Below are 25,803 nucleotides of genomic sequence, written 5' to 3'. Positions count from 1 at the left end.
TGATGCCCCGCCCCCTCCTCTCTACCTCCTCCTGTTTCATGGATTGGAGGTCCATTCATACATTGTCATATTCATGTAATGTGTTTATGGGGCGACTATGGGTCAGTGGTTAGCATGCCCGTCTTTCAATCAAGAGGTTGGCAGTTCAATCCCCGCCCTAGTCGATGTGTCCTTGAGCAAGACACTTAACCCTTCATTGCTCCCCGTAGCTGTGTCTACGGTGTATAATGTAAAGTGTCTTTGAGTATCTAGAAAAGCACTATATAAATTAAATGGATTATTATTATTATTATTATTATTATTATGTAACTTTGTAATGCTGTTCATTCTGAACACATGACATCTATTGCTTCTGTCCATCCGGGGAGAGGGATCCTCCTCTGTTGCTCTCCTGAAGGTTTCTTCCCTTTTTTCCCTGTGAAAGGTTATTTTTGGGGAGTTTTTCCTGATCCGATGTGAGGTCAAAGGTCAGGGATGTCGTATGTGTACAGATTGTAAAGCCCTCTGAGGATAATTTGTAATTTGTGTTATTGGGCTATACAAAATAAACTGAATTGAAATTGGGGGATGTTTTAGGATACACTGAGCTCCTATCTCCTCTTCTTTCTGAAGTCTAATGGCAGTGGGCAGGAATGTTCTCCTGTAACTTGGTCATAGAAACAACCCCTGACCTAATTCACTGTTTGCTAGATGTTTAGATTTCATCTGACAAGCTACTACAAAAAGAAACGTAGACAGTGAATCCATAAGAATCAGTCATGCAGACGTATTCGAAGGCCTACCCAGCTCTATGGTTCCTCCGATACCGATCAAGGAAGCTGCGCTGTGGTAAAGCGGCAGAGGGATGTACATCACGTCATCTTCAGTAGCTCCAAACGCCCAGAACCCTGCTGCTGCCTTCAAGCTCTGGAGGTGAGTGATCACTGCAGCCTTAGGGAGCCCTGTGGAAATGAAAACACAGAACTATGCATTACATGATATTAAAAATGAAAAAGAAAACATGTCAACATAGCCGTGTGCTACCTGCATGACGACGCAACAAAATGTCATGCAAAGCTGCGCTCACTTGCGTTTAAGGTTCCTGACTCCATTAATGATGAAAGCACACTGAATTGTAGTCATGTACGGTCGTCCTCTGGGTTTCCCCTCACTCGCCCTCTGTGTGACCTCCTTTGCTCTGATTTAAAGACACTTTTCAGGTCACAGTAGCAGAAGTGAGAGCCTGTTCCGTCCCGTCCTGTCCCGTGCTGTTCTGTTCTGTTTTGATGGACGAATGACGTCCAGTGGAAACAAGCTTTTATTGTCCTTCTACAGAGCCTGATCTCACGGAAATTCAGACTGATTTATATGAAAATTAATGCCATCTATTTTCTAAGACATGGTTTTCATTTCGAAGTGAGACATCGATCAAAAACCATGACAAAAGCAACATCTATCTTGATGGTGCCTGCAGCTCTTAAACCGTGGAAGCTGATGAGGGACACTTAATATTGAAATCCACCCCTGAGATCATAGCATTGAAATATTGCGCTTTATTTGAAATGTACAGTCTTTCAAAATTGAAATAGAAAAGTCAAAAAGAAATACATAAAGTAAGTTTCACAAATATGGTAGCCCTGAGGTTGAACTCATTTTCCGAATGCTGTTGTTTGTCACAAAGTCTATCCCAGCATGCACTGGGAAAAAGACAGGCTCATCAGACCTACACCTAGCCTGCATGTCTTTGAACTGTGTATTTTACATTTCAAACACTAAAATGAGTTAAAGATGTATGGATTAATCCATACTAAAAAGAAAATCATCACGTTATCATCATAATGTCCCTGTTCAAGCAGAGTGGTCGCTGTGTTCATGTTCTTGGCATTAAGTCAAACCAACAAAGAGGCAAAGATCCCAGAACACAGGATGGATCGCACAGGGGAGAAGCTGGAGGAGGCCTCCGGGAACCGGTTACCAACACAACATGACAAATACAGGCGGCTATCAAGCAGCTAGTTGGGTGGATAGGTGGATGTGTTGCTAAGAAACAGCCTAAAGTTAGTTCCCTGGCATTCCTGATGCTAAATGTATCCGGAATAATAGAGAAGTTATTAGATGTGCGCAAAAGATAATTAATTAATTATGGTAAATTGTGTCCATCAAGGTTAATGATTTAAACTATTAATTTCATATTGGCTTGTAAAATTCTGTTGTGTTTTTTTGGGACGCAGAGGAACAAGCTGTAAACACACATTTGTATTTGCTATTTACTATTCTGTGCCCAATGTGTGTGTCCTTACACATATGGATAGATGGCTAACAGGCTGCTGGTCAGTAGAGAGAATGCAAGTTTAAGACACTTTCACGTTGGCTTTACTTGCCAGAAATGGAGATTTCCGCCCGAAAATAAAAGTATAAAGAGAGTACAGCCCATGTTTGCTGTGTTTCATGGTAACCGCCCAAGGATGGAACTAAACTGTCAGAGGTTAGGTCTGTAATCTGATTGGTTCATACAGCACACATGTGGAGGACACTGTGCTGTCAGAAGGAAACATTTATCCCTCCATCACCAGAACATGGTGGCTACCATGACACATAATGCACAGCCAGCCACACTAATTATTGTAGTATTTTATTTGTAGTAGGGTATTATTAGTATAAGTGGTACAAACTGAAAATAGAACACTATGATATCAAATGTCGCGTTCTCACTGAGCAGTAGAAAGAAAAAACACCCTCACCAGTTGTTCCAGAGGTAAAGATGTAGAGGGTGGGGGATTTGAGGGAGGTGATGGCACGCAACACCGCTGGCACAGGCTGGTCGGAGGCAGCATCGATCTTATCCAACAGAGAGAGCACCTGCGGGTGCTCGCTCTGGCTCTTCATGGCCCACACCTGAATGTTGTCCTCCAGCAGGCTGCTGAGGATGCCGTCCAGACATTCCACGAGATCTGGGAGATGGAGACAGCAAAGCCATATTTAATTACACGGATAATTTTAATATGCTTTTCATTGTTATTTTACTCTTACAGACCCGCCCGGCCCGCATTGACCCATTGTTGTCTTTCTAAGGGGGGAGGGGGGTGACAGCGGATCTTTAGGGGGAAATAGTATGTCAACAGTTTATGAAACATAGAAGTAGTGTATCTCAGGAGAGCATTTTATTTAACTCTTTGCAATGGGAGCACCAGCACCGCTCTCCTCTCCTTACTGGACTATACAATGGAAAAAAACTAAATTGGCTTACAGTGTGAAGACAATCCCTCGCAACACCACTTACAACCGTCACAACATGAAAAAAGAAGTCAGCAGTGTGGTGACTGAGGCTATTGTGGAGGAAATAGGAGACTTCATAGAGAGGAAATCAACAACCTTCAAAGTGGAGCTCAGAGAACAACCTGCTGCTCAATGTCAGTAAAACCAAGGGGCTGATTGTTGAGTTTAAATAAGGAGTCAAAGACACACACCCCTGTCGACATCAGTGGAGCAAGTTAACAGCTTTAAGTTCCTGGGAATCAGCATCACAAACAACCTGATATGATCCTCACATCTCCTTCCTGGTGAAGAAAGCTCATAAACAGCTGTATTTCTTAAGGAAACTTAAGAAGGATACATTAAATTAAAACAAACTGGTGTGTACGGTCCAGGACAGGGGGGCTCTACAACAGTGATGAAAACCACCCAGAACATCATTGATACCATCTAGTGATCATCATGATGTTGATGAGAAGAGGAGCCTGAGAAGAGCTGAAATATATTAAAACCTGTTCACCGGCTGCTATCTGGAGAGAGATACAGAAGTATCAGCCAATACAACCAGACTTTAAAACAGCTCCTTTCCTCTGGCTGTGAGACTCTTTCATTCATCCTCCACCCTCCATATATACTTGTTTTTGTTATTCGTATGAAGCAACATTGGCATTTACAATCTGCATTTCTCTTGACAATAAAATAACATTGTTTTATGAGACTCATAAATGTCTCTTTTGATAGAAAAGAGTGCAGACCCTCTTTTTTGGAGCCCTGCTGATTTTGTTACAATTCTTCCGCTGTGTTTGCCCTGACAGAATATGTACCGGACAGACAAAAACAAGATTAGTGATAACGATTAGTTTTTCCTCGCCACAGAGACTAAGAAAAGCCTGATATAGCCCAGTGGTGATGCTACAGCAATGAAATATACCGTTTGGCCAATAACAAAAATGGTGTTAATGTTAAGGGAAATTGATCACCAGATAAGTCTTTGGAACCTGCCCACTCAAACAGGTGTTCACGGTTGAGAATTAAAGTGGCACTTAACTCACTGAATCACTCTCAGACTCAATGCTGACAACAATGGCACCACATGGGAGAGAATTGTCAGGAGACTTGGGAGAGAGAATTGTTACATTGCACAGAAAAGGAAAAGGGTTCAAGAGGATGAGCAAATCATTGTAGGTAGGTAGGTAGGTAGATACTTTATTCATCCCCAGGGGGGAATTTGTTTGTAGCAGCAGCAAACAAGGTCACAATATTTACAATACAATGAAATAGCAGAGTAGGACATATTACATTTAAGAAAATTAAATAAAAAAGAAATATGAAAAAAGGGTGTATAAAGTATATGAAGTGAAAGAGTTATTGATGTTGATTTAATTTAAGGAGCTGAAGCAGTCTGTTGGAGAACGTGCTCCGCTGTCCCTGCAGTAGTTGTTGGAGAGGGTAATCTGGGTTATCCAATATGGACAATAATTTCTTCAGTGTCCTCTCCACCACCTGTGCTGGAGTCGGCCTTCCTCACCAGTTTAGTGAGTCGGTTGGTGCTCCCCCAGCAGGCTACGGAGAAGTATAGAGCACTGGTCCAGTAGACTAGTAGAACATCCCCAACATCTTGCTCCACACATCGAAGGATCCAAGTTTCCTCTAGAAAAACAGTTGCCTCATCCCCTTCTTGTACACAGCATTGATGTTGGCCTTCCAGTTCAGTCTGTTGTCGATGGAGAAACCCAGGAACTTGTACTCCTCCACCATGTCCACAGTCTCTCCACCATGTCCACATCTTCCTCCACCATATCCACATCCTCCTCCACCATGTCCACAGTCTCTCCACCATGTCCACAGTCTCTCCACCATATCCACATCCTCCTCCACCATGTCCACATCCTCACCACCATGTCCACATCCTCTCCACCATGTCGACTTCCTCTCCCAGAACTCTCAGCGTTTGTGTAGCCGTCGTCTTCCTCCTGAAGTCCACAACCATCTCTCTGGTCTTGGCCACATTCAGAACCAAGTTATTTCTACCGGTCTACGCCACAAAGTCATCCACTACTGCCCTTTACTCCTCCTCCCGTCCATCCCTAATATACCCGACCACTACAAAGTCATCAGAGAACGTATGACCCTGAGTTGTACTGGAAGTCAATGGTGTACAGGGTGAACAGGAAGGGAGACAGAACAGTTCCCTGTGGGGCTCCAACATCACTGACCACCGTCCCAGACAGCACACGGCCCAGTCGGACATACTGTGGTCTGCCTGTGAGGTAGTCCCCCCACCACCCGCAGCTTCTCACTCAGCAGCAGTAGTTGGATGGTGTTTAATGCACTGGAGAAGTTAAAGAAAGTGATTCTCACAGAGCCACCGGTTCCATCCAGGTGGATTAAGCTCATTACAGCAGGTAGATGATGGCGTCGTCCACTCCCACACAAGGCTGGTAAGCAAATTGCAGAGGGTCAGTTATGATTTCACCTGCGGTCGAAGGTGAGCCAAGACCAGCCTCTCCAGCACCTTCACCACGTGGGATGTGAGGGCAACTGGTAGGAAGTCCTTGAGGTCAGAGGAAGTTGACATCTTTGGAACAGGGACCAGGCACGACGTCTTCCACAGCACCGGGACTCCTCTCAAGCTCAGGTTGTAGAGGTGCTGCAGGACATCCGACTGCTTCAGTCTTCAGAACCCTGGTTGTCTCCCTACCTTGAAGACCGTTATTAGCTTCATCTCGGTCCACACCTCCCTTACATTGCTCTGCTGGAGTTTGGCCTCCGACTTCCTCCTGTAGGAGTCCTTGCATTCCTGAGCTTCACCAGTTAAGTTCTGTGCCAGAGAGTTCTACCCAGACTTTTAGTCTGTCTAGTAGTACGTCATGATAGACCGTGTCGAATGCAGCACTGCAATAATACCAAGATTGAAGTTCTGCAACTGTCTGTGTTTAAGTGGATGTCGTTGAAAACCTTAACAAGAGCAGTTTCAGTACTGTGGTGCTGACGAAAGCCAGACTGGAAGACATCAAAAACAGTTATTCTCGGCCACGAAGTTGTTCAAAACTTTTTCCATTATTTTACTTAAAAATGGGAGGTTTGATATTGGCCTATAATTTGTAATTATTTCGGGGTCTAAACTAACCTTTCTTAAGAGTGGTTTAATAACTGCAGTTTTTAGGGCTTGTGGGAAAACACCTAAGAGAAGGGACATGTTTACAATTTGTAAAAGATCAGTGGTCATGCAGTGTGAAGTATATTTTTGAAGAAGTGTGTTGGTAGATTATCCAAGCAGCAGGAGGAAGTTTTCAGATGTTGTACGATGTCTTCTAGGCTTCTTTGGTTGATTGAATGAAATTGTGTCATGATATTTGAATGGATGTTATTTAAAGATGGGGACAACACATAGCCTGTGGTTGGTGTGGAGGCACCAACTTCTGAATTCTGAAAAAGAGGCTGTGGCAGTGGGGTGTGGTTAGGCTCAGCTGCAGAGTGGGTGGAGCGGGGGGGGGGTGGTTCAGGGAACGGTGCCGGAATGATGTCTAATCAGTCTCAGCTGGGGCTGAGGGTTAATCAGCCTCAGCTGGGGTTAATCTGTCTGTGTCTCTCCCCTATAAGGAGCAGTAGGGACGGGGAAGCAGGGGGAGAGAGAAGCGAGAAGCTGTCATTCAGCTGTCGTATTAAGATTGTATGCCAATAAAAGGTTTTGGGAACTACATCAAGTCGTGTTGCTGCCTCGGTTAAGTCCAAGACTCACAGGATAACAGGGAAACTCATTACAGAGGCAAATTGATTGCATGCCCAGGTGGTTTGGAGCTTAGCAGTTACTGACACCGGAGGGTTTGTTAGCCTGTTAACGGTAGCAAATAAGGCAAGTGTATTGTTATTGGTTATGATGTCAGAGAAGAAGGACTGACTTGCATTTCTGAGTTCAAAATTATAATTGCGAAGTCTCTCTTTGTAGATACCACAGTGAACCTGGAGATTAGCTTTCCAACACTCTCTTTTCTCTATTCTGACCAGCTTGGCATTTCTCCAAGGGGATCTTTTCTTCTTACAACCTTCACTTTAGTGGGTGCAATGGCATCAATAACGTTTTTTACTTTAGAATTGAAACCATCCACAAGCTCATTGACTGAGATGCAAGAGAGTGGAGTATGGAGGAGAACTTCTGAATTAATAGTTCACTGGTGTTTTCAGTGATGTAACGTTTTGTCATAACCTCAGTTTGGACATTTGTGTGCAGGGAGATTGCACTCAAAGGAAACACAGAAATGATCAGAGAGTGCAATAAGTCACAGCGACCTTGGAAATGCCGAGTCAGATCATAGTTATCAATTACACCACATAGTTCTATAGACAACACAATCAAAATCAATACAGATTATAGACAGCAGTTCAGTAAACTCATCAAAGAAGGTTGCACAGTATTTAGGTGGTCTGTAAATGTTGAGGAATAAAACTTGAGTGGAGCCATATTCAAAAGGAAGTAAAATGACCAAAAGACATTGCTTGTATTGAAGAGAATCATTAAATAAAATACTCCACCTCCTTTCTTATGTGCTCTTGTTTCACTCATGAAACTGAAGTTGGGAGGTGTTGATTCAATAAGAACAGCTGCACTGTAGAGGCGTAGTGTAGGGGCATACTGGATGGGCGTACTGGATAGGGTTGTCACAATACCAAAATTGTAACTTCGATACGATACCTGCCATAAATATCACGATACCCGATACTTACGATACGATACCACAAATACGATACTGGTATATTTATCTATAATAGTAATAAATAAAACATCTGTATGGCTTTTTAGCAGCTTGTTCCTGCCCAGCTTTACAAATCGCATTAATATTAGTATTAGCCTACAGCAAGATATTAATGAACTACATGGTGCCATCATAGCGTTGATTATACACGGCTATGTAGGCCTTTTTTACATTACATGTCATTTAGCTGACGCTTTTATCCACAGCGACTTAGAATAAGTGCATTAAAAAAACAACAAGAATCAAGCAAGTACAATTTCTTCAATAAAGTTGAACTACAAAGTGCTATCAGTAAGAGCCATTTAAGTGCTACTAAAGTGTTAAACTACAAGTGCTATCAGTAAGAGCCATTTAAGTGCTACTAAAGTGTTAAACTACAAGTGCTATCAGTAAGAGCCATTTAAGTGCTACCAAAGTGCTACTACGGCACTACCTTCCCTATTCAAGGTATAGTCGAAAAAGATGTTTTTAGTTTGCGACGGAAGATGTAGAGACTTTCTGCTGTCCTGATGTCAATGGGGAGCTCGTTCCACCAATGAGGAGCCAGCACAGCAAACAGTCGTGATTTTGTTGAGTGTTTAGCTCGAAGTGAAGGAGCTACAAGCCGATTGGCAGAAGCCGAGCGAAGTGAACGAGCTGGGGTGTACGGTTAGACCATGTCCTGGATGTGAGGTTAGAGCATGTCCTGGATGTGAGGTTAGACCATGTCCTGGATGTAGACCGGACCCGATCTGTTCGCAGCACGGTACGTAAGTACCAATGTTTTGAAGCGGATGCGGGCGGCCACCGGTAACCAGTGAAGGTCGCGGAGGAGCGGAGTAGTGTGGGTAAACTTTTGTCCGTATCTGACCAGATGACTACATAGTTCCTTCCATAAATGTCAATAAAAAGGGCTCACAAGATGACGGGGAAACTCACTGTACTGAGTATGGGCGTACTGTAGGGGAGTACTGGATGGGCGAACTTGATGGGCGTACTTGATGGGAGTACTTGATGGGCGTACTGGATGGGCGTACTGGATGGGCGTACTGGATGGGCGTACTGGATGGGCGTACTGTAGGGGCGAACTTGATGGGTGTACTTGAGGGGGCGTACTTGAGGGGCGTACTGTAGTACTGTAGGGGCGTACTGCTGGATGGGCGTACTGTAATGTGAATTTACTCAATAACGCATCTTCACCATCTAAAATCTGATTTTCCTTAATAATTCTGAACCATAAGCAGAAACATACTCTTTTTTTTTTTTTTTGTACTTCCCCAACTCTACAAACATACACACAAGCATGTTGTCTTTTTTCTGCCCAAATACATAACTTTCACTTCGCAAAGACCACCTAAATCTTGTGAGCTTAAAAACTGTTGGGACAATTCCCTGATACACTTTATAAGAGGGATTGACAAGGGTCATAAAGAAAAGAATGACTTCAATAGAAAGTCTGCCACTTCCTATGGAACAGTGCTTAAGTATGGCCTACATATCCTCTCAGGGTCGGACTGTTCGAGCTGTACCATGAATCCTTCTCCTGTTTCAACAGATTAGGGCGAGGACAGTGTCCCTGGCCAATATCATGCTTGTTTGGTTGAGCAATCGGCTGTCATCCTGTCACATGCTGCCGCGTGGTGATTAACTAGAAACAGGATTCAGTAAAGATCAGTAAACCCCACACAATTTTGACACCGAAGTCACAGTCTTTGCGAGCAATTAAAGGTTAAGTGTCTTGCCCAAGGATACTTTGACATGGACTATGGAGCCGGGGATTAAACACAGACGAGCTCTACCTCTCGGTCACAGCCGATGTCCTATGCTGTACGGCTTGTAAAGCCCTCTGAGGCAAATGTAATACTTCTGATATTTGGCTATACAAATAAATGTAATTGAATTCAAGAAATGTAACAAAGGCATGTGGCCTTGTCAACAAAGACAGTAGAAGCTTGGATTACAACACACACACACACTTCATTCTCTGCTCATTACATTACTCAACTTTTACACAGCAAATAGTTGTTGGCTGCTATATTTATCATCGGATTGCCATATTTTGCTTTGTGTATAATAATTGAGAATTTACATCCTGGAATTCGGATTGGAATTACATTTTGTGTTCACAGGACTGAGACCAGGACTAATGCAGACATTGCTGTCCCAGTGTTGGCTATAAACCAGTGGATGAAAGTAACAAAGGTCATCCAAGTGCAATTGTAAGGTAGTTACTGGAATATTTTTCATTTTATGCTACTTAATGCTTTCACTCCACTACATTTCAGATGGAAATGTACTTTTGACTCCAATACGATTATCTGACAAGTTGCCTTTGAGAGATATAATTATGAATAACCAGTTTAATGTAACACTTCTAAGTTACGATGTGGTCTGATGGAGCTTACAGGAGATGCCGATGACCCACAGTGAAGCCCGCAGTGATGACAAGTGATGGAGTGCTTTACCTGAACCAACAATCAGAGTTCTGGCTCCACAGCAGTGGAAGCAGTGCAGCAGAGCCTTGGACTTGATGTTGGTGTTGAGGAACGCCACCGAGCAGCCGACCTTCGCCAACCCGAACCAGGCGCACAGGAAGTCGGGCTCGTTATTCATGAGCAAGGCGACGCATTCTCCTTTCCTCAACTTCACTGCCTCCAGGAACACGTTGGCGAGCCTGTTGCTGCGCAGCTCCACGTCCCGGTACGTGTGGACGCGTCCGTCGTAGATGACGAACGGCTTGTCCGGGATGCGCCGCGCCTGCTGGACGAACCGGTCCAGCACCGTGCGCACGCTGGATGTCAGCTTGGACAGCTCCAGCCTCGCGCCGTACCGGACCACCTTCAGCAGGAAAAATATGTCCCTCCAAAAGTACGGGAAGCAGAGCGTCTGCAGGACGTGAGCGGAGAACAGACCGGCGAACAGACCCGAGAGCCATCCCAGAGACAGCGTCATGTCTGCGGCTGTCACACAGTGAAGGGTCGTGGGGGGCACGGTGAAGACAACCCGGGACGCGCGCCGCTCACTTAATACTCTGCTACTCCAGTCCAGGTGATAAACACGGGCTGCATGGCGTAAGCGAGCGGCCCGCCCACAAACGTCACATAATGTGCGTCCGGAACATGACGAATACTGTCTTCAAAGTAAAAGAAGATCATTTTAAGGGAGTGGAGATAATTACAAATAAGAAATAAAATGATAACAACAACAGACTGAATTATAAGCAGAACATTATAATCATGAATGGAGTATCAGTGTAAAGGTGGCGCCACAAAACGGTTTAGAGTTTGTGGCTTTTATTAAAAAAAACAGGCACGGTTCAAAGACAGGAGATCAGTCTGTGAATACAAACTTAACAGGCAAAGGCTTCAGGCAGAGAGAGAAACAATGCTGGAAAGCTATAACGGATGCAGACTAGTCAATGTGGGCCAATGTGGGCCGGTGCTGCAGGACTAACGGGAGGAGCAGCTGATTGATGATCAATATTACTTTGTTTTGAGAAGCTGTGTAACGTGAGGTTTTTTAATTTTATTTTGAAGGGCAAACTCGCCACACTTCCTGTGTGACTGAGGCAACTCGTGGAAGTGAAATCATGTGGAAGCTGCAAATTGAATCGAGTGGGTGTGCGCGCGCGGAGGAGCCCCGCCCCCTTGTTTACCAGTCCGATAACAGAGGGGCTCGTTGTGGCGGTTCCCTGGAAGGACCGCGGCCTGTGTGCCACTTCGACCAGAGGAAGTACACCGCGTGTCTGTTACTGTCTCCGAGAAGAAGCTGGAACTTCAGTTCTTCTTGAGCAAAAGTATCAACAGAAAAAAGGGCCTTTGTTCTGATGCCATAACACAAAAAGGCTGCTTTCAGCTCGAACTGCCAAAAGCACTTCCAAAGCACATATTGCTGAACGGTTTACCATATTTGTAATGAAGGCAGTATTTGTCTTGGAAACAAGTGGGGAAAACACACATACAAGTACAAGTTTCTTCCCCCCAAAATGTTTATCATGTAATATATGATCTAAAATATTAAGCCAATCCTTTTCATTTTATTAATATTGTTAATATTATTACATTACAACCACCCCAACATAAACACCCTTACTTTGTTGTATAAAGGGAGGCTTTTGACCTTTTGTCCAGAGACTGACGGCGTGGTCATCAGAGTGAGCTCGTGCCACCAGCAGGGTAAAAAACAAACACGTTTTTACAATACATTCAATTTAGTGTGCAGAGGTTCACTCACACAGTCACAAACCAGAACTGTCAGTCAAAGGAACTATGGTTCAGAATACATTTTCCACAACTCTTTTCTATTGAGCAGTCTTTCTTGATTCTATGTCAACAATAACATTCCAAACATCACAAAGACTCTCCTCTGGTATTTACCAAAGGGCCTCGTCGACGAAGACGAGAGAAGGTTTCCTACATTACATTACACACATGTTCCACTGGGAGAGCATTGCAATGGAATGTATCCAGTACACCAAGTCATTCAGTCACCTCAATAAATGTAAAGAAAGAAAAGAAAAAGTTGATCTGGTTTCAGAACAATCCGTAACCTTCACCTTTTACACTTTCGCGGTCATTGTCTCAAATGCTCTTTATAATGTTCATATTTAGTTCACATCTGTGAACACGTACTGGAACTAGAACAGCTACCGGCTGAACTGAGTCATGGTCTGTCCCTCTGAAACACAGGAAAGCAGCCATACGAGGAGGACTGGTCCACTGGCTTGTTCACTTTTCCTTCTCTGTAGACGACAGTACGAATACTGAAGACTTAAAGTTATTTGTAATATGCACAAGAATTACAGTGAAGCAGCCATTGGCAAAAAAACATCTTTGTTCACTCCCTCCAACAGTGCTAAAATGAGAATCGTAATAATAATAATAAACTAAATAAAGAAATAGTGCAGTAGTTCAAATATAGAACTGAAATACATCAAGTAAATGATAACATGTAGTGAACTGGTAGGCTGCAGTAGCGATAACATTAATCTGATGGAGACAGGTTGTGAAGTAATATAGAAGTAATGCAGGGAGAGAACTACAGGAGAGCCAGGGGAAGCTCACCCCCCACGAAAACACGATTTGGGGAATTTTGAGAGGGTCTCTAAACTATATAATATGTACATTTTGCCATGCATTCATATATTTCTTTATATTTCACCATCATGGATTTTTGGATTAACCAGAACATTGTGCTAACCTTAGCAGATGTCGCTAATGGCGTACGGCTGTGACCCTTGTACCGCGAGGGTTCTTCATGAAGCCCCACTTGTGTGGGTGTCCCAGATGTTGCGTCAGTTGTCTTCCGCTATGACAAAAGAAGATATGAGCAATTGTTTTATTGAAGCACATTTGACATTTTTTGCTGATAAGGTCTGAACTTGGCAGCAGTCCAAGTGTGGATTACATACCTGATGTGCACAGAGGCCTCTGGGCACATACGAGGAGGACTGGTCGGCCGTGACCCGAGGACAAGCTCTAACGGTCAGACTACAGTTGTGTAGTATTTTGGTTGTGGTTAGATTGGAAGACCCCCCCCACACACACACACATTTCTAAGTCCTTTCATTTGAATGATGTTATTTGTTGTGTCACCTCTCACAGCACTCTGTGCTGCTGTAACATCTAAGTTTCCCCATTGCGATCAATAAATCTTATCTTATCCGTATGTTTCATAATGACCTAAGCAAAACAAATTAATTCCGTCTGTAGAAGACAAGTGTGGTCCTCTATCCATCCTGTATGTCAACATTTAGATGGACACATGTTTCAAATTTCTGTGGCGGTAAAGTTTTCCACTGGGAATATTAATGCTTTGTAAAAATGAACAGTTGCCATGAACGTAAAAGTGTTCAAGATGTTGTGCTCAGTTCTGTTAAACTGAATCATTACAACCATAATTACACTTCCATTGAATTCGTGAATGAATGAGTGCTCCTGAAGCAGTAAGTCCCAGCGTGAGTCTTTCGGTGGGTGGAGAGAAAGTCAAGCTCATATTCATGTATTGTTCATGTGTATGGAATGTGTATTATTATGACTTACAGGATCCTAATTTTTTTCACACAGTGGCAGAAATGGCCATTTTTAACTGTTGCTCAGAGGGATCTTTTTCTCTTTCTGCCAATTGTCAGTCTGGTCTATCCGTTGTTCAGCATTTTGTTCTCTATGTACAAAACACAAATTTCATACAAAATACCATATATTTTTGAAGAGGACTTTCTACAATAAATAAATGACAAATAGAGAGGTTGTACAAGGCTGTAGTGGATCAAGCTTTTGTGGCTGGTGACCCCTACATTTTGACCGACCGTGTATATATTTATTTATTTATAACAATATAATAAAGTCAAATTTGTTACCAAAAATTGCTGCACATATATTCGATGCTGTCGGTCCCGCTGGAACCCACTCAACTTGTGGGATCTACACGAACCACGTGACACACACAAAACAGAGGGTTGTCCCACAGACTGCCCTGACCCCGGTTAATTAGAGGAGGGAGGACGACATGATGAGCTTTAACAGGAGACGACTGAGCGTATGTGACTCGCCCTGCAATGCGTCTCACAGGCAAGACGTCCCTTCAGACCCCGCTCGTCTCTATATACAGTGTGTGGCGTGTCCCCACCTCCTCCACCATTACAATGCTTAAAACGAGCTCAGAAATGAACTAGCTACTGAGCGCTCTCATAAGAAGACATCCAGGGGAAAGTTGCACGGCGCCTAAAGAGAAAGTCTGCCTATAAGGGCGAAATAAGGGCACAGTGAGAGCGGGCGGTCGGTCGAACAACACCTTTTTAGCTCAAAGCGGAAGTTCAGAGCGACTTCATAACGGTACAAAGCGAGGAGGGGAACCAGTTCGTGTAACTGGTCCGCATACGGCCGGGAGGTCGCGTGAACTCAGGACGTCGACCGAAGGTAAGTGTGTGGGAGGTAAAAAAGAAAAGAAAGGAGAAAGAAAGGAAAGGTGTGGCTCGTTAGCTAACAGTTAGGCCCGCTGTCACCAAAACAGAGCGGCTACCTGCTTTGATATGGAGACTGCGCATGCCCTCCGGCGGGAGCGCGCGTCAAGCATCCAAACCGGAACGTGACGAGGCTCCGCGAGAGAAGCGACAGACTTAGCTGGAGACCCAAACCTCCCACAACCTGTTGATTAACGGTAGTCACGGTCGGTGCATGTTGTGTCGGTCTGCATAACCGCACATGGAGGTCTTCACGAGGACAGCTTCACAATACCTCAGTCTGGTGTGGTGTTATCTCCTGTACTGACCTCGGGTGTAGGGAATAAGGAATACACAACTTGGAACACATTGAATGAAACCGAATGTCGCCATTATTGCTCCATGTTGTGAATTAGCCTTCATATTGTTAGATTTATAAAGCTGCACCCTGTAATAAGAAATGCGTCGCTCATTGAGACCCGGTTGTGACGTGTTGGGAAAGTTACTTTTGACTTATTACGTTACTTCTTGAAAAACAATAATACACAAATGTGTGATAAATTAATCAATTATTAAATGCAGAGACGTCATCTTCAGAGAATGGCCTTTTTAATTTGGCATGCGCCTACCAGCTAAAACTAGGCATTTATTATTCAAATTTAAATGGAAAATATTAAATGTTAAACTGAGGTTGCAATGCATGCTTTTGCTCCCTCTAGAATCGGGACAGTCTCCTCCTCTCCATCAAGGCGGATCCATTCATGTACCTGAGGCAGTATTCTCCTGAAAGGTCACTAGAGTTCAACTCGTTACCAGCAAGAGGGAAAGCTATTTTTCTCAGGAATTGGTGGAAGAGACCAAAAACAGAGCTAAAAGGAAAATGACTATTGCACTTGGATACAGCAGGTGGATACAAACACCACACATGTGGATGTAGAGCCTAAAGGCTCATTCTGGACCGTGGGAAGTAGTTTGACAGTATAATTTAAGTTCCACTTACTAGAGCTTTCTTTCAACTATCTCACGGTTTTCATCAGGAGATGTGTTTACCAAACAGGCAATTGTTTGCCAGTAGAAAAGTATACAATACCGAAGTGGACAATAAAATAATCATAAAAAAGGTGCAAGAAACCTAAACAGACAATCAAATAAGTTGTAAACAAACTTATTTGGAAGTAGAAATGAGGATTGGCTTAATCCTTACCCAACAGGTCTGTTCAAACATCAGTCACACCTTAAACACCTACTTCCTGCTTCAGCTTTGAACTGCTTGGGCTCACTCTCAGTTTTTCTTCTCAATAAGTCAGTTTCTGTTTTAAACTGTTGGTTTGTTTGTATGTATATATTTATAAAATAATATAATCCTTTTTAGTCCTGCAGTGGGGACATTTACAGAATTACAGCAGCAAAGGGTTAAAGTGCACACAAGACATGCTAGGATCAAATATAATAGAACAGTCTACGGTAGCTGAATAATATATACAATAATATGTACACACAGGCAGAATAAATATGGCTATTTCCACAGTGTATTGGTATTAATATTGCACAGGTTGGATTGAATGAAGTGATTGAGTGTTTTAAAGTGTTGTGTGGTCTACTGGGAGCTCAGCTGGTTGTGCAGCCTGACGGAAGGAAAGACTTGTGGTTCCTCTCCTTCATCATTGGGGGTGAAGCAGCCGGTGATGAAGGAGCTGAACAGAGCTGCTAGTGTCCTGCATAGGGTGTTGTTCATCAGGGATGATAGCTTAGCCATCAGCCTCCTGTCTCCCACCACCTCCACCATATCCAGTGGACACCTCAGCACACTGCTGGCCTCATATATATATATATTCCCAAAATGTCATTCTTCAAGAACAACTCTGCTGGTTTTGTGTGACGTGCGGACAGATTCACAATGTTTGTTTACTTATTACTTGATCTCATAGTACCTCATTTATATATCAGGATTCAAGTTCTTTACACTCTGATGCATTGAGCAGTAGGGGTTGGGGGGGAAAATAGATACGGGATAGTATCGCAATATTTTGCATGCATGTTAATATTGTATCGATACATGGATGCCAAGTATTGCACTTTTATTATACAACCTATTCATATTTCTGATACAAATTAGACTTTTAAAACATTTTTTTTATATAGATATTTTGATTTGACAAATGAACAAGACAGGACTTTAAGGAGGGAAAGGAGAGAGAAAAGGGGAAAGAACAACACAAAACAGACAAGAAACACAGCAAATAACACATTCGCACATCACCAGTCTGACATAAGTACATCTTGGTTATATCATCAGGTCAAGTCAGCATCGGTACAAGTGTTTTTAAGTCCAGCCCGGAGGAGGGGTCCACTATGTCTAAAAGCGGTTTCCATATCTTGACAAATCCCTTGACATTGTCATGGAGAACTTCCAAAATCCCCTTTTACCAATCATCCGTTGAAGGGGTATCTATAGAAATCCAAAATTAAGAATAGTCTTTTGTGATATATATATATATATATATATATCGTATTCCAATCAGTTTAGCGTTGCGGCTCCTCCTTGCTCCCTTTAGCTCCAGAACACATTGAGGAGGTCATAACCAAAGAAACCACTTCATCCTTTACTTCTCTCCAGAATGTTTGAATCTTTGCACATTTCCAAAACATGTGTATATAAGTACCAACTTCAGAGTTACATCTACTACATGAAGGGCAACCAAGGCCACGCCTGCACAAATGAACCCTTTTAATAACAATAGCTTTTTCAGTCCACTAGATGGTGCTGTGGTTTCTCAGTGTGATTGGAGTCCAGACTAGTAGAAACAGTTCAGTGTGTCTGGTGCATGATGCAACATTTATGAAGGTGTTAGTCAGTCTGCCATAAAAAAAAGTGAGATGAGCTGTGTGAAAAATGTATCTTATAAGATAAAACAGATTGCATGATTTGCAGTGGGAAAAAAAAGCTAATAAATTGCAATACTAGATTGAAATGAGATCGTATTGTTGGGCCTCTGGGGATTCCCACCTCTATTGAGCAGTTGAACGGATGTAGTTGAATGAAAAACAACAAAAAAAAAAAGTTATTCCCCAAAATTAAGAAACATGGCGTCATCAAAAATGTTTTTTGTGTGAAATATTAGTTCCAAATTCTCACAATATGACTGCTTCTCTGTTCCTTGTCTACAAACCAAGTTATCAGAGCATGGCATGGAAAGAAGCATAATACACTGGCCAATGCCGAGGTGTGTGTGTGTCGCGTGTGTGTGTGGCGTGTGTGTGTGTGTGTGTGTGTGTGTGTGTGTGTGTGTGTGTGTGTGTGTGTGTGTGTGTGTGTGTGTGTGTGTGTGTGTGTGTGTGTGTGTGTGTGTGTGTGTGTGTGTGTGTGTGTGTGTGTGTGTGTGTGTGTGTGTGTGTGTGTGTGTGTGTGTGTGTGTGTGTGTGTGTGTGTGTGTGTGTGTGTGTGTGTGTGTGTGTGTGTGTGTGTGTGTGTGTGTGTGTGTGTGTGTGTGTGTGTGTGTGTGTGTGTGTGTGTGTGTGTGTGTGTGTGTGTGTGTGTGTGTGTGTGTGTGTGTGTGTGTGTGTGTGTCTCTAGATGCCCAGTAGGACCTTTGGTCTGTGTGCAGGGTTCTACTGTCTTCTACGACTCAAAGCTCATTTATTGTCATCATAGTGAAGTTCAGTTGTAGTCCATTTGTAACGCATGACAAACACAACCACTACTGCATTTTTTTAAATTAGCATCATAAGTAATGTGCAGCAACGGAAACAATTGTCAGGCCAGATAATGTGGTTGCCGTAGCAAACAAGATGCCACCTGCCGCCATGAAGACCGATCACTGTGTGTTTTACCAATCCAGTGCCGCACTCTGAGCACATGTGTGATGCGCCGCCTCTCCCTGGAAACCCCATGGAGGAATGCAGCGCGCCCAGCGGGGAGCCGCCTCAGTGTTACACGCCGCCGTGCACCAAGATGGAGGCTCAGCTGACGCCTCCGGGGTCGGACGCATACGCCAAACAGTGGTAGGTTATGGACGTATTTTAATTTTGTTGTGAATTCTGTTTCTCATTTTGTGAGTAACACTTCTGAAAGCACCCAACACCAGCCGAAGCCAGAAGGCCCATTTAGGCCCGTCACGCTAATTACGGTATCATGACCTTAATCCTTTTTAAGTTATCGTCCTATTGTAGGATATATATAGACATAACCTTAATCCTTTTAAAGTTATCGTCTTATTGTAGGATATATAGACATAACCTTAATCCTTTTAAAGTTATCGTCTTATTGTAGGATATATGGACATGACCTTAATCCTTTTAAAGTTATCGTCTTATTGTAGGATATATAGACATGACCTTAATCCTTTTAAAGTTATCGTCTTATTGTAGGATATATAGACATAACCTTAATCCTTTTTAAGTTATCGTCCTATTGTAGGATATATAGACATAACCTTAATCCTTTTTAAGTTATCGTCTTATTGTAGGATATATGGACATAACCATAATCCTTTTAAAGTTATCGTCCTATTGTAGGATATATGGACATGACCGTAATCCTTTTAAAGTTATCGTCTTATTGTAGGAAATATGGACACGACCGCGATAATTTTAGCTGACCTCGATATTGCACGTCATGTTTGTTTCCATAAGAATGCCACGAATATGTTTACATGATAACCGGTAGAAGACAAATACCATGGACATAACGGACATAACAAGCTCATTATTGAAACCTAATGGTATCCATGGTGACAGGGACAAGCCCCGCCTCTCCTTTTAGCTTCTCTCTCTGTTCTTTAGTAGATGTTTGTGAAAAGGAAACTCTTTGTGACATTTAGGAAGACTGCTTAGCGAATAGCTTGATAGATGACATCTTCACACGGTCAAACCAAAGTATCTCCCCTGGTTCCTCTGCTCCTCAGTGCCGCTCCGGAGACCCCTATGTGTCGTATCTGTCACGACGGCGGGGCCCAGGAGGAGCTGCTGTCGCCCTGTGAGTGCTCCGGGACCTTGGCCCCCATTCACCGCAGCTGTCTGGAGCATTGGCTGTCGGCCTCACGGACCAGCTTCTGTGAGCTGTGCCACTACCAGTTCACGGTGCAGAGGAGGTCCAGGCCGGTGCTCGAGGTACGGGACGCTCACAGGAGCTGCAGTATGAGCAGAGTCATTCAGAAGCTGACGGTGCTTTCGTGTCTTGTCGTTGGGGGGTTGGTAGTGGCTGCAGAACCCAAGTCACCGTCGTGAAAAGCGCACCCTGTTCGGCGACATGGCGTGCTTCCTGCTCATCACCCCTCTGGCCACCATCTCCGGCTGGCTCTGCCTCCGCGGCGCCATCGATCACCTTCACTTCTCCAGCCGGCTGGAGGCCGTGGGACTCATCGCGCTGACCGTCGCCCTCTTTACCATTTACCTCTTCTGGACGCTGGTTAGTAGGCTGAGGCGTGTGATGCAACGTTTATCACCTTTTAATATTATGTCAATAAACAAACTAACAAAAAGGATTACAACAGTTACAACATCCGTTCCGTCTTCCGCAGGTGTCTCTCAGGTATCACTGTCGGCTGTACAATGGGTGGAGACGGTCCAATCAGAGAGTGGTCCTCCTCTTGCCCCGGTCACATGGCAACGCGCCCGCAGCGCCGCAGAGAGGGAAGCAGCCGGTGGTGGTCTGAGCCCAGCGCCGTCCCCGAGACGGGCTCTCTTTAGGGGACAGGCTCTCATCGTGGGACGGGCTCTCATCGTGGGACGGGCTCTCTTTAGGGGACGGGCTCTCATCGTGGGACGGGCTCTCTTTAGGGGACGGGCTCTCTTTAGGGGACGGGCTCTCTTTAGGGGACGGGCTCTCATCGTGGGACGGGCTCTCTTTAGGGGACGGGCTCTCTTTAGGGGACGGGCTCTCTTTAGGGGACGGGCTCTCATCGTGGGACGGGCTCTCTTTAGGGGACGGGCTCTCTTTAGGGGACGGGCTCTCTTTGGGGCACGGGCTCTCTTTGGGGGACGGGCTCTCATTGGGGGACGGGCTCTCATTGTGGGACGGGCTCTCATTGTGGGACGGGCTCTCTTTGGGGGACGGGCTCTCTTTGGGGGACGGGCTCTCTTTGGGGGACGGGCTCTCTTTGGGGGACGGGCTCTCATCGTGGGACGGGCTCCTTTTAGGGGACGGGCTCTCATCGTGGGACGGGCTCCCTTTGGGGGACGGGCTCTCATCATGGGACGGGCTCTCTTTGGGGGACGGGCTCTCTTTGGGGCACGGGCTCTCATCGTTGGACGGGCTCCTTTTAGGGGACGGGCTCTCATCGTGGGACGGGCTCTCTTTAGGGGACGGGCTCTCTTTAGGGGACGGGCTCTCTTTAGGGGACGGGCTCTCATCGTGGGACGGGCTCTCTTTAGGGGATGGGCTCTCATCGTGGGACGGGCTCTCTTTAGGGGACGGGCTCTCTTTAGGGGACGGGCTCTCTTTAGGGGACGGGCTCTCATCGTGGGACGGGCTCTCTTTAGGGGACGGGCTCTCATCGTGGGACGGGCTCTCTTTAGGGGACGGGCTCTCTTTAGGGGACGGGCTCTCTTTGGGGCACGGGCTCTCTTTGGGGGACGGGCTCTCATTGGGGGACGGGCTCTCATTGTGGGACGGGCTCTCATTGTGGGACGGGCTCTCTTTGGGGGACGGGCTCTCTTTGGGGGACGGGCTCTCATTGTGGGACGGGCTCTCTTTGGGGGACGGGCTCTCATCGTGGGACGGGCTCCTTTTAGGGGACGGGCTCTCATCGTGGGACGGGCTCCCTTTGGGGGACGGGCTCTCATCATGGGACGGGCTCTCTTTGGGGGACGGGCTCTCTTTGGGGCACGGGCTCTCATCGTTGGACGGGCTCCTTTTAGGGGACGGGCTCTCATCGTGGGACGGGCTCCTTTTAGGGGACGGGCTCTCATCGTTGGACGGGCTCCTTTTAGGGGACGGGCTCTCATCGTGGGACGGGCTCCTTTTAGGGGACGGGCTCTGCTCGTCCTCTGTTTTTTGCACTTTATAACAGCGCTCTGAGATGCCCTGCTAGAGCCGGTGTCACATGTGTGACTGGCCGCGGGTAAGAAGCACTTAATAAAAAGGTGGATGGACTGCAGTATTTCGGCCAATCAAACAACAGAAGGAGAAACACTGAGCGTAACAGGAACAGCAGCGATGATGAAGACCGCGTCACAACATGCGACCGGTGAACTGGACCCACTTGGAACAACAGCTGTAAACATCTGTATTTCAGCAGCCACCAGATTGGTGAGGTGCATGATGGGAAGTTAACTCAGCGGCTCTAGTCTCAGGGTCCTGGTCCAGCTCAGCCTTAAAGTCCTCTCCTGCTACAGACTCCTGCACACACAGGGACAGTCGGTCCGATCCAGTCCATTAGACTTGTCTGATGGATCGATTGCAACACACTTAAACCAAAGGCTTTTTTAAATTTGAAACATTTTGTTGTTGGTCTGTTTCTTTTGTGTGATCAAATAAAATACAATGTACAGTTGAGTTGGTGTGGCCAGTGTGTTGCTTATATGAGGGTTAGAATAGATCCTCCAGTCCATAGTAAATACTACAGAGCGAATATGTCTTTATGTATAGTCATCTTATTGATATGAAATACTTTAGGATGTTTTACACCACCAGTTGAATAAAGGATCCAAGAGAGGCCTGCATGTCTTACATGAAGCGTCCTATTTGATTTGAAGAATTGCAATACACAAGTAGACGGGTATCCAAATACACTGTACTACTAGACAAGTTTCACTTGTCTAGTAGTACAGTGTACCATTTTAAGGTACTTCTACTTTACATGAGTATTTGTATTTTATGCTGCGTTATACTTTTAATTCACTACATTTCAGAGGCAAATATTTGACTTTTTACTCCATTTGATTTATTTGACAGCTATAGTTAGTTTTAAGATTAAGATGTTTCATAAAACAAAGTAATGTTTAAGACACAACACGTTATTAAAGATAAGTGGTTCACAAACTTCTTGATTTACGACATTACAGATACAAAATGTGTGCATAAATAGTAGTCTAAGTAAATCATCTTATAAGATCCTAATCTATTCGATGTTGAAGCATACAGTTTATTCAGTGCTGTTGTGTATTTCTTTTACTTTCGAATTATGATGCAGAACATACATTGTGAATAAAAAGCATATCGATTAAAGTGTTAATCCACACATTAAAACAGTTTAAGGGAGCATTACACCAGTGTACAGACTCATGTTGATTTGAAGATAATGAAACATTCTAAAACATGTGACTATTCTCCAAACATGGAACAAGTAGTCACTTTTATTTTGAAGGTAATATATATCTACTTCCGGTATCTATCGATCTTCTTTCTAACTTGACGCAGCTCCACTTTGGTCCCGACCGGAGATCAGTGGCTCCTTCCATCGTGGCGAGCTTTGCAGTGCGCAGTGCGCATGACAGAAACTGTGAGAAGATATTACATCATGAAGAGAGCTTCACTGGTTCATTTACTTCAGTAAAAGTACTAATACCACATTTAGCTCTGAGATGTAGTAGAAAGTACAACATTTACCTCTGAGATGTACTATAAAGTACAACATTTACCTCTGAGATGTACTATAAAGTACAACATTTACCTCTGAGATGTACTATAAAGTACAACATTTACCTCTGAGATGTAGTAGAAAGTACAATATTTACCTCTTAGATGTAGTACGGTAAATATATATACATACATATATACAAATATATAAATACATATATACATACATCTTTATATATATATATATATATATATATATAAATACATATACTTACATACATACAGTATGTATAAATACATGAATATACATATATATACATATATAAATATATAATATACACATACAGTATACACGCATGTTTGTGCATATATATATATATATATATATATATATATATATATGCACAATCATTTATAAAAATACACGTATAAACATATATACTCAAGTACTGTACTTAAGTACAAAAATATATATTTGTATTTATTTACTGCTGACACCTAATAATTAAAAAACAAACAGATTCCTCACACAGGACAGACTTTTTATTATGGAGGAGAATAGAATATTGTTGGAATAGAAGCGAGCTCATTAAATAAAGCACTGATATTCATCATATCTTTTAAATATCATTTTTCATTTTTCACATGATGATCAACTGACTGAGATCCTGAGCTGGAGAACTGGAGTGTTCCCTTTTAATATCTTCATGTTTACAATGTCCAGATCCCTTTGACGTCCACATATAATCTTAATATATGATCTCATCATTATACTTTTGTATCTGTGAACTTTCCTGCCTCTCTAGTTGAACACTCCCGCTCACTCCCCAGCTCCTCGCTCTCCTCCTCGAGGAGACATTTTTAATATCACACTTCAGATCAACTTTCTGCCGTCTCCTGAACACAATCGGAGGAATACTTTTTAAAATATTACTCATTCCGTAACTTTGTGACTTTTTATAATTTTCTTTTGCTGTGCAATTTGAAAACATGGCTTTGAAAGCATGTTTATATTTGAGTTATTGTATGAATGATCCATGAAAGCACCAGTCTAGGAGGTATTTAACAAACATAATCATAGGTACTTTGCTGTATGGTGTGGACTAAAAGTTAGACAATTCATATCTGCGGTTCTGATGAATGGACAACGATGGATTATGGATGTTTTAGGTAGAAAGAAAATACACAAAAGAGTTGTGGGGGCGGAGCTTAATTCAGAGAAAAAGTCACAATTAACAAGAAAACTAATCACAGAAAAAAAAAGATATTCTCTGAGATTATAAAGGTAGAAATTTGTGTGAGAAAACTCGGGGATAATTTCACTTATCAGAAAGACAATCTTAAAATGTTTTGCTTTTTTTGGAATCAAATGAGAAAGGTTTTATATTTTATGGATGGATCGACATATTATCTTAGCATTCGGATTTTGAAGAGATATTGCTGGGAATTGGGCATATTCATAAGAAAAATACAGATTTTCTCCCCAGGTTTTTAATTTATTAAAATGGTCTATTTATTTATTTATTTATATTGTTTACTCACAATGGCCCCAATACACCGTAAAAACAAAAAATGTTTTATATTGCTTTGTGACAAAACTTCTTAACGTTTTCCAGTTTTTTAATGCCAAATTTACAGGAAAATTGTCATGATTTTTAAAGGATAAAGCTGGCGTTATTCTATATTTGAGTTATCGTCAACAAATCTAATGAAAAGACCAAAACCAAACTAATATGTTCCTCCTGAAGACATAAATGTTTCTGATCCAGTGATGAAGGAACAGCAGTGAGGGTCTTTGATGTGTTTTAATAATAATAATAATAATAATAATAATATCATTGGGCTCTGATTCAGGTCAGACTAGTTGGTAACATTGATTTGTTTTTTTTCCTTGGAATTTGTTGAGAAAATTAAAAATATAGAATATCACGAGTTTTAAGCATGCTGTAAATATAGACATGATAATTTAAATGGTTTCTCCTCAATTGTATATTAACGCTGGCAGCTTGGAGTTCAACACATTTGTGAAATGTATTCATAATGTGTCCTACAGGTTATGAGGTGGGTTTTTATGCACAGATTATAAATGGCAAGCTGTTTTTGTTTTTCATCTGTTTGTTAAATCACCGAAGAGGAACGCTTATGTATTTGAACCTGCTTTGGGTCAGCTGGTGATATGGAAATATGTTCTCATTCAAACTGTTTGAATATGTGTGACGAGTGGCTCTGGATGCTGGATATCAGTTATTATTATTAGGAATCACACACTGCATTATTGCTCTGAGACATCAGGGTTCCTTTCATAGTTGGAGAGAAGTGAACATTTACTCATGGAAGCCCATTTCAACCAGAAGTTATGCTGAATAATAATAAAGATATGA

At 43.2% G+C, this 25,803-nt stretch overlaps 2 protein-coding genes across 3 annotated transcripts in view; one reads left to right on the top strand and one right to left on the bottom strand.

Annotated features, from left to right (window-relative positions):
- slc27a6 (solute carrier family 27 member 6) overlaps nt 1–11,039 on the bottom strand; it is a 28,462-nt gene extending 17,423 nt beyond the window's left edge. Inside the window, exons 1-3 of the mRNA XM_034546296.1 lie at nt 10,430–11,039; nt 2,721–2,930; nt 783–941 (exon numbers count right to left, since the gene is read on the bottom strand). Coding sequence (XP_034402187.1) covers nt 783–941; nt 2,721–2,930; nt 10,430–10,916 — 856 coding nt within the window. The 5' untranslated portion in view covers nt 10,917–11,039. The remainder of the gene's footprint in view (nt 1–782; nt 942–2,720; nt 2,931–10,429) is intronic.
- Nucleotides 11,040–14,453: 3,414 nt separating this feature from the next.
- LOC117740114 (E3 ubiquitin-protein ligase MARCH3-like) lies at nt 14,454–22,399 on the top strand. 2 transcript variants are annotated; one of them, XM_034546298.1, is made up of 6 exons: nt 14,454–14,881; nt 15,624–15,694; nt 18,744–18,906; nt 19,809–20,013; nt 20,102–20,311; nt 20,424–22,399. In XM_034546298.1, exons 3-6 carry the CDS (start codon nt 18,761–18,763, stop codon nt 20,556–20,558), a joined length of 696 nt encoding a protein of 231 aa, XP_034402189.1. In that variant the 5' UTR covers nt 14,454–14,881; nt 15,624–15,694; nt 18,744–18,760; the 3' UTR covers nt 20,559–22,399. The 2 variants fall into 2 exon arrangements, with proteins under 2 accessions (XP_034402189.1, XP_034402188.1); XM_034546297.1 differs by lacking the exon at nt 15,624–15,694.
- The last annotated feature ends 3,404 nt before the right edge of the window (nt 22,400–25,803 follow it).

Source organism: Cyclopterus lumpus, chromosome 12 (assembly GCF_009769545.1).
Source record: "Cyclopterus lumpus isolate fCycLum1 chromosome 12, fCycLum1.pri, whole genome shotgun sequence".
In the NCBI taxonomy this organism is placed as follows: Eukaryota; Metazoa; Chordata; class Actinopteri; order Perciformes; family Cyclopteridae; genus Cyclopterus; species Cyclopterus lumpus.
This window is presented reverse-complemented; position numbering and strand designations above follow the sequence as displayed.